Source organism: Scomber scombrus, chromosome 11 (assembly GCF_963691925.1).
Source record: "Scomber scombrus chromosome 11, fScoSco1.1, whole genome shotgun sequence".
In the NCBI taxonomy this organism is placed as follows: domain Eukaryota; kingdom Metazoa; phylum Chordata; class Actinopteri; order Scombriformes; family Scombridae; genus Scomber; species Scomber scombrus.
In genome coordinates, this window is record NC_084980.1 from 11,240,215 (window position 1) to 11,249,971 (window position 9,757).

The 9,757-nt window shown below is 41.8% G+C and overlaps 1 protein-coding gene across 1 annotated transcript; it reads left to right on the forward strand.

The window, feature by feature from the left end:
* Positions 1-2,034: 2,034 nt before the first annotated feature.
* angptl4 (angiopoietin-like 4) lies at positions 2,035-8,912 on the forward strand. Its single transcript, XM_062428809.1, has 7 exons — positions 2,035-2,656; positions 3,565-3,675; positions 3,805-3,898; positions 6,503-6,616; positions 6,776-6,871; positions 7,144-7,428; positions 7,542-8,912. Exons 1-7 carry the CDS (start codon positions 2,120-2,122, stop codon positions 7,724-7,726), a joined length of 1,422 nt encoding a protein of 473 aa, XP_062284793.1. The 5' UTR covers positions 2,035-2,119; the 3' UTR covers positions 7,727-8,912.
* Positions 8,913-9,757: the final 845 nt, after the last annotated feature.

Here is a 9,757-nt window from a genome sequence, read left to right on the forward strand (position 1 = left end):
CTCACATCCCTGCTAAGTTCTACAATGTCCCACAAGAATGCAACAAGGCATGTACGTTCTTTGCATGTAAGATCATGACGATTGTTTACCAGACATTCATCAAGTTCAACTTCTGTAATTGTTGGCTGATGCAGGTCTCTGTTTGGCGTCATCTATTCAATGATAATCCTGCAGTAGCTGCAAGGATATGAATTATTATCACTGGTGATACAGTTAAAAAATAAATAGCAAATCTTTTTGCTTCAACCTCAGTGCTTCCTTTAGGAGGAAAAGAAGAAAACCCTATTTTTAACTGGAACAGAGCAGTCATTGGCCTTCCCAGTGGAAAGCCCTTTCTGCCAAGGCTTTAACGAATATAATGCATGTTTGTTACATTCCAGACGCACAAGTGAGGGCCCTGTAATTCCTTTGCACTGAGTTTCCCCTCTCAGCACTGTCATCAGTCTCCCAGTTACCTTTCACCTACTTAGTCTGGGCTGCAGACAGGAGAGGGTTAAACCAGCTCCTTCTTTGTGGTCTGGCCACGCATCACGCATGGCCCGCGAGCTCCCCGACGGAGGTTGTTAAAAACCCCTTCAGCCGGTAATGTGGGCATTCTCTGTGTTGTGAACTTTCCCCTAATTCTCACAGTCGGCCAGCCTCCCAGTAGCAGATCTTTGCCGAGGATCACCTCAGGCCAAATTGCAAGCATTTTCCTGACATGCTCGACGGTGTCACCGACTTCATTCATTCCTCACAATATCCCAGGAAAAATGATATACTGTTTGCACAGTTGCTATTTCTTGCTGCTTTGAGGCATCTTTTGTCATTCTGATCCAATATCTGTATGAGTAGAATAATATGATACCAGGTATGATTTATTCAGTGGAATCAATTAATGATTAAATAAAGGTAGTAACCATTTTTAATGCTTTAAGATTAAGTTGTCTTCAATTGAGAATTTGACTTGAATTTATTTTAGTTTTGCTTTTAATTCATTCATTTTCACTTTCTTTTTGAATTATCTCTCTGTCTTGCTTAAAGTGTGTTTTTTAGTAGTCTTTGATCACCTAGTATGCTGTTTCCTTGATCATAAAAATTTTAATTACTGCCTTTATCATACCCCTGAAACAAAAATTCCTGATCTAAATAATCTCAGAAAGGTATATTTAGAATCAGAAAATAGACTTATAGCAAGATCTACAGAGCTGAATTTGATCAGTTTGTAACAATGAAGCACAGAGAGGACTCACTTGAACGACTGTGTGAATTAATGACATGAAGAAGAGGCTCAAATTTTCTCATCAGATGGTGCTCAGTCCACTCTGTAAAAGTCTGGGCTTCATCTTTCATGTGCATCAGTGTGGGTGGTCCACTTATGACCCATAAAGGCATTTGATGCTTTCTCTTTCCTAATACAGCTGAGTATATTTGCTTTTACGCTTCAGTTGAAATCAGACCGATTTACAGTAAATGATGTAATCTAATATTTTAAAATCTCTCTTCAACAGCGGCTACACATTACAGGTTGTTTTCTTAACATCTTATTGTGATATTGAATGACCTCCTCAAACACATTTCCACTTTCTGTTTCATGAGCTCTAAACACGCTTCTAATATCATTATTAACTTATATCAGGATGTTTCTCTGCTGTTGAAGGGATTAGCTCATCTATTCCGAATGATGATATGGATCATAAGTGTCGTTTAACATTACATCTCAATTTGCACTTGTAAAAGTTTGACATTTCCAGTATTTCACTGCAGGGCATATCAAATGTTTAGCTCCATCCTGTAGATAATGTATTCCCTGTCTCCCACTGTGCAGAGATGAAAGCCCATCTTTTTGTTATATCATTTCCCTCCTCCGCCTCTGACATGAATAGTTAACAGAGAAAGAGGTGGAGGAGGGACAGAAACCTGAGAGTAACTGCACCCCTCCCTCTCCTCAACTGGCCAATGGCAGGCAGCTTTCAGCTCAGAGTTGAGGGCTGTTAAACTATATAACACTGGTGCTGTAGGCTGTTCTGCCAGGAGCTGAGCTCTTAAATCCAACTCAAGAAGACAGGGTAGGACGCTTCTGCAACAAGACAACACACCATTTAAAGCAAGATTTCAACAGTTAAGCAAGTCTGCAGCAATGAAGACTACACTGGCAACTCTGACTCTGTGCCTGGTGGTGCTAATGGCTACAGGTTTCCCATTCGAGAGGAAAGGGGGATCAACCTCTGGCGGTGCTACCAAGGAGAAGCGTGTACAGTATGCAGCATGGGATGATGTAAATGTCATTGCCCATGGCCTGCTGCAGCTGGGCCAAGGGCTGAAGGAGCATGTGGACAAAACCAAACTCCAGATGAGGGACATTTCCACCAAGCTGAAGGTGTTCAATCGCACAGTGACCGAGCTGGGGAAGGAAAGCCAGAGGCTGCGAGTGGAGGGGGAGACCCTGAAGGCTCGAGCCCAGGGACTGGAGGACAGAGAGGGGCAGGTGCTGAATGTCACAGCCGAGCTGAGAGAGAAGGCAGACGAGATGCAGCAGGAGAGAAAGGTGATGGGTGACAGGATGAGTCGGCTGGAGGAGAAGGTGGACAGCATGCTGCAGGGAGACGCAGCAATGCCTGACTTGAATACTGGCAACAGTGCCGCCAAGAACAACAGTGATGCTCGCAGTGTCCAGGTAAGAATGAGAAGAGTTTTTTTTGCTGATAATTTGTTTGGGATGGTAGAAGCAAGTTAGGATAAGAGGAGTGATACTGGACAGTGAATTAGCTGGAGAGGATAATGAAAGTCATTCATTGTCCAAAGAGGTTTTCCACTGTATGCAAAACATAATATCTACACTTGTTTCATCAAAATACAATAAATACAACCAAGCCAAAGTTCAAAATGTTGTTGCATGACAGCAGACAGTTTAAAGGACTCTTTGTTAGTGAATGTACAGCATATATGGACAGTTGGGTTTTATGATCAGGTTTTCCTGTGAGCTCAAAGACACTAAATCAAGAAGCAGTGGGTGGTGGATGTGAATGGAGGGGGTTGGTTAACAAGCCTCCATGGCTCGGAGGAAGAACGTGCAGTACGTGCAGAGAAACACTAAAGGCCGCCACACAAAGGGGGCTGAATGTATCAGCTGCAGGAATGTGTGGATCTTTTTTTTTTTTACAGCTGTCAAACTTTACAACCTGGAAAGTGTTGGGCCATATGACATAGTTGAAGGGGGCTTACAAGAGCACTGCTTTTTTTCTTTTTCCCTCCCTTTTCGCTGCTCTCCATTTACAAAGCATTATGTGAACCTGGAAGGCTATAGTGGGATGGAAAATCCCGCGCTAAGAGGGAGTTATGTAACATTCCACAGCCGGCTGGAAATGAGAACTGTTAGTCATTGAGGGGTCGAAATGTGTCTAAGGTCTATGTCCCCGGCTTTTTAATGAAAACCAGCAGGTGGCCCGTTTGTTGTGTTCATTCTGATAGCGATATTCTTTAGCGATGTCCTCTTAAGTGAGCATACTTTCTGCACAGGCACGATGTGGAATAAAGCTGATAAATGCTAAATGTGTGGTACCCTTGTGTTGTGTCTTCTGTCAGCTGATGCTGGAGGCTCAGAACAAACGCATTGATGATCTGATGGATCGGATAAGGCTGCAGCAGGAGAAGCTCGACAAGCAGAATGTGCGCATCAGAACCCTGCAAAGTCAGGTGAGGAAGCGCTGCAATTAAGCACAGTTTGTAATCACACACTTTGCATTTCCTCGTGGTAATAATTGTACGTTTAGTTTCTTTTTTTAAAAACCTGCAATCTCATCTTTTATTCGAAACATTTTGCAGATCCAGCAGTCAAAACAGAGAGCATCCCAACGGAGCAGCACCGTTGACAGCTCCATGCAGAGTGGCGTCGCAGAGCAGCGCGACTCACCAGTTGGTAAGTAAAGCTAGAAAGCATCCAAAATCCCCTTTGACAGCGTCTTAAGCCGACTGGACACATTCAGACGCCAAGTTTGGCGGGCCATCTGTTTAGTAAGGTCATTAAGAAGCTTAAATCACCAGCAATTAAAATCAAGGAATCTAATCACGCTTCTCTGCTCAGTGTGACTCCAGAAACATCAACTGGTGGACTTTAGACTGATGTCATGCATCTTAATGACATTATTCTAACTGATTACATTAACACTATTACATGAGTAAAATAAATTAGGTTATAGCTATATGTTTATTTTTAAAATACATAAACTAGACCTCGTGCTTTCAAGTCCATAAACTATGAAATATATCATTCAGCGTTATTTCATTCAGCACAGGAGACTCACATCCATTGGGACAAAATTAACATTGTCAGTTGAGTTTCTGCCCCTCATACTGTGGCTTACAGTAATTGTAACTGTCAGTAAATTATGCCCTCGGTCTGCAATCATGCCAGGCAGCTGCTGTTCCCATCTGAACTGAATCATGACTGGACCAGCAGCTATAATGCCTGCTTTCATAGGCTGGATACAGACCCACTGGGGAAGATTTGAGACACACTTTCAGCTTTCTTAGCCGACTACATTTTAGTCTGACTTTAGTAGCGTTCAGGGTTAGGGTTATCAATATATATACATATTGACCAAACATAGGCTGTTTTTAGAAAATGTATAAGCAAGTTAGATAGTTAAATATAAAATCTGGGATAAATTATAACAAATTGGAGCTCCCATCTTATTTCCGATGGCCATAGATGAGAAGTAGGTGAAAGGTGAACATGGCTGAGGCAACAGTTGAGTTCAGTCAGCCAGTACAAATCACAATAACACTTCACAGCTCTGACATCAGCAGGATTTAAGGAACAAGAAAAAAAAGAAACAAGTTTCTCTGGCAAGGTTTCAACTGGGAGAAAGTTCGCTGGTCTCTGAGAGCGTTCAGTCAGGGTCACACAACAGGATTATTCACACAGATCATTTCTGAGGTGGTGGTGGTGGTGGTGGTGGAGGGGGAACCTGGAAAGGAGAGGGGAGGCTTTGTACAAATCCAGCAAGCAATGTTCCTCAGATTACTGTCCTTGTGCCAAAAAAAAAAAAACAGAGGGAAAATGAGGAGGAAAAAGGGAAGAGGCTGTCTAAATTTATCTGTGAACTTTGTACAGATATCCTCCACTGTTTTGAAGACACTCGTCTCCTCCCTTGTTTTTTGTAAGACGTCCCACCTTTGGTGTACAACAAACATTTGTACATCCCTCGAGAATGAGCAACCTTTCCCCTAGATCTGTCAAGGAGTCAGACATCCCTCCTCCTCCTCCTCATCCTCCTCAGTCATCCTCTCCTCCCCCATCACTTCACACAAACCCCCCACCTCCATCTCCTTCTTCTCTCCCATTGTAATGAATAAGAAGTGTGCCAAAGTTCAGGAGAACCCCTGAACCTGAGACAGCCACAAATGGCCACCAAGAGTTCATGCCTCTAGAGTAAAGGTCATTTCACACTAATGAGGTTTTGTGGTTCTGTGGTTACCTGGCATGCGTCCACTCAAACAATGAGCAGGACAATAGCCAACAAAAAGCAATTTTTTTGTAATTATTATCATTTTCTGTTGTGTTAAAGATGCTAAATTGTCTCATGTGATGATGTCATCCTTTGGGAAAAAAAAAAAATTACGGGAGGGGTTTTATTAGTCTCGTGCCTCTTGAAGCACATGACAGCTCCATTTGTCTGCTGCTTTGTGTTGCTGCCTTCTCCAGCAGCTTGTCCCTTTACAGCAGCAACAGCCCCTAACCCCCTCACCACCCTTTGATCATTCACCATGCATGCACCATGCATGCACCAGCCATGCACGCCTACGTCACTGACTGGCTGCTTTGCACGTGAGGGATGTGTGACAAGCCATAGTGGTGGTGGGGGGGTGGGGGTAGGGACATGGATGAGGCAAGGGGGAGAAAGGGGGTCGAGGAATGTAAGAGTAGTAGTGTGTAAGTCAATAGCCTGGATGGCCAGGCGGCAGTAAAGAGGCAAGTCTGCTTGGGAACTGGGAGAAGGGTTATATTTATAACTGGGAAGGAAGCTCTCTCTTGTTGGGGCTAGGTTACACACGTATATCTCCAGACTTACTGATAAGCTCACTTATAAAGATAGTCTTATTTGCAAACACTCACTGCGCGGAGAAAGCTGCCACTGAGAGGTTCCCTAACTGATACTAGATAGAGTTGAGAAAAGTTCAGAATCAAAAATGCATCTTTAAAATAAATTGGCTCAAAATAAGAAACATGTATTAAAAAAAGAGACAAAACAAGGGTTAAGCTTCTAACTGTGATTCCTACAAAACAGGTACACTTGGTATAACCCAGCAAGCTTTCAGCTTCATTTTAACAAAAAAACTGTGTAAAGTTCAGGGGGGGTTAAAGATAAAAAGAAAAACACATCAGTTAAATGTGTCATGTATAAATAGCATGGCCAGCAGTGCGGTGGGAAAGTGATAGTGCTGTTTGGACTGTGGGGCCTTACAGTGATATGGAGCAGTTTGTCTCAACATTGTTGTGTTTTTTTTTTTGTTCTTCTAGAAATTGCATCAGACTGTCATGAGCTGTTCCTGAGAGGACAGACCACCAGCGGGGTCTATACCATCCAGCCAATAAATGCAGAGCCATTTAAAGTCTTCTGTGAGATGACAGCAGGTAAGCAGAGTAAATGTTTTTCACTAGCCAACAATTGCTAACTTCTCAGACAATCACAAACCAATTTCAAACAAAAGAATAGTTCAACGTCTCTAAACTGTACAAGAAGCTGTTGTTTTGGCTTTTTCTGATCAATTCTTTTTCTCTCTTGCTGTCCAGATGGTGGATGGACAGTGATCCAAAAGCGTCAGGACGGCTCAGTAGACTTTGATCAGCTGTGGCAGGCCTACGAGAAAGGCTTTGGCAACCTGAATGGTAAGTGCTCTTTTGACTTCAATGTCAGTCTCGCTAACTCGAGCGCTGTACCAGACAGGCGTTAGAATGTCAGATTAGTGATTAGTTCACACAGCTTTACTGTGTTTATAACTACTCCATCAGGGAGCAGTAGCTGGCCTGCAAAAGCATCTTATTACTGATAAGCTTGAAATGGATTTACCTGCTTTGATTGATTTCATTGATTAAAATTCAGTTGGAGGATAAGTGGATATTTTTCTCACACTTTCTTTCCCTCTTCTTATCTTCTCCAGGAGAGTTCTGGTTGGGTTTAGAAAAGATCCATTCCATCGCCAAAGCTGGAGACTACAACCTCAAAATTAAGCTCTCTGATTGGGGGGATGACTTAGCATCCGTCCGCCTCCCCTTCAAACTGGGTGGACAGGAAACCAAGTATTCACTTCAGATTCAGGAGGCTGGCACTTTCAGCACTCTGGAGAGTTCCCTGGGGACTGACGCAACCTCTGGCTTACCTTTCTCCACCCGCGACCAGGACAATGACCAGAAAAACGACATCAACTGCGCCAAGCACCTCTCTGGTAAGTGGCTCTAGTGTTAGTTCTCCAGAGACCGACTTGTTATAAAGCTCAAATATACTGATAGACTGTTAACAACTCAGCATCTAACCTGGTATTAACCTGTGTCCTTGCAGGTGGCTGGTGGTTCAGTAACTGCGGTCGCTCCAACCTAAATGGAAGATACTTCCAGAGCCCTCCTCCCAAGCAGCGACACCAGAGGAAGCAGGGTATCTTCTGGAAGACCTGGAGGGGCCGCTACTACCCCTTGAAGTCCAGCGTGATGATGATTGCCCCAGCTGCAGTTGAGAACAAGTCATAAAGAATAAAGACGGACAGAATGAAACAGTTAAGACAAAGAGAGGGAGAGAAAAAAGTAGATGTTGGACTATTCTTTCTTTTCTTGGTGCTTGGTTGATGAGGTAGTGGTTTCCATTTCCCTGGTTTTCTCCCTGTGAGGAAGACTTCATCCCACAGCCAAAGCCTAAAGGCTCAAAAAATAGAAGCACAAAGAACTCACATCAAATGAGTTCCATGTTTCCACTGCTCTGTTCTCTGAGAGACGAGCAGTTTCCTTCCCTGCACGTAGAGCCACAGATGGAAGAAGAGACAAAAATAAAATGTGCAGTGGAAATTTCTTTACATGCAGTACCATTGCAGTTACTTCCTTCTGTTGGCGTGAAGCAGGGGGCCCACGGCCAGGACAGCCTCACAGAGCAAGTCCTGGCCCGTCCGCTGTGCTGTAAGCCACAAAGAATTCACAGCAAGTCAAGACTCATCACCAGACATGTGGTGTCATCTGTGTATGTGAGCTATTGTTGAGTTTGAATGTGGTTCTGTAGCAAGTAAACAGCACAGTCAGCGCAAAAACTGCTCATTTGGTAAAAGATGCATGTAAGAGTAAAGCTTAGGCCAATTAAGCGAGCCTTTTAAAATCAATGGTGCGGACCAAATGGTGACTTAATTAAAACAGAGAGTCATTTTCCACATGAACATGATGAGATTAGTGTTCAAAAGCATTATGTAAACTTATAAATCACTGTAAACTAGGATTACGATGCACAAACTGTGTTGAGACTGAAAGCAGTTCTTTCTCAGAACTTCGTCGGGCACTGAAAACCATTCCAGCCTTTGTACAATATATTTCCTGCCTGAAATTTAGAATCAAATCAAGCATGTACTTCACTGATTTTAATTTGTATGTGGAGATTTGAATGATTTTAAGTCATATTGACTTATTTTAAGATGAGAGACATCAGGTTGTATATAGTGTATGAAGGAATGTCACGTGTCTTTACAGAAACATAACTGTTACCCATTTGTTGTGGCGTTATCGTTGTCCTTGTGACTTGAGAGTTTGTTATTGTAGATGTTCCCTTTTCTTATTTAAATGCTGTAAAGAATCAATATATATATATATATATATATATTTCTGGTGCTGTCTGTTTGTAATTTATATTGTCTATGTTGTTTTACCAGATGTCCAGTAAAATTGTTTTTTAAGAGAAGATAACCGTTTTTTGGCCATAAGGAGCCAATAAAATTGATTTAAACTAATATTTCCTTCTGTCTGTGTATCATTGCCATTTAAAAAGTTCAAGTTTGACACAAATACAGCTTAATATACACTAACATATCATAATCAACTGAAAATAAGATAAATTCACAAACATTTAAAAAAAACCATGTAATATTGTAAAATATATGACCACAACCAAAGTCAAGATAAGTGGACATGAAAGCTGATTGTAGTATACATTTTGTTATATCAAATGCAAGCGAATTCGCCTGAATGGAATATTTCCAATTTGTTTTCCATTAGTGGACTTTTTTTTTTTTTAAATTTAGTTCAATTCATGGTTTAACTGATCGTTAATTGCCCATATATTGTTCTTTTCCATGTCAAACAATTACAATAGGTTTCTATTTGATTTCATTTATTCCATCACTTCAAAATTCAGTGACTAACAGAAGAATTTCTAGATTTGTAAAATAAACCACTGATTTGAACTGAGCACCTCACTAATCTAACCTGCGTGGATGATTTTTTGTAAACCAACTATAGGTCCAAACACATGAACGGAGTTTAAACTATTTCATTAGGCCACAAACTGTACACGTGGCAGATCTCTTGTATTTTAACCTTTAAGACTTTAGCAGCTTAGTCGTATTACCTCGAAGCAAACTTCAGTAACTTCTAGGTGTCACCTTTAATTTTTCAGAGCACCTCTTTCTCCATGTCCTTGTTGGGCTTACTGTTAATGTACTTTAACTGGTTCAGGATCAACTTCTGTTACAGCTGATCTGGAGACAGTGTACTTTGAAATGACCTCTACCATCAAACACCAAAGTC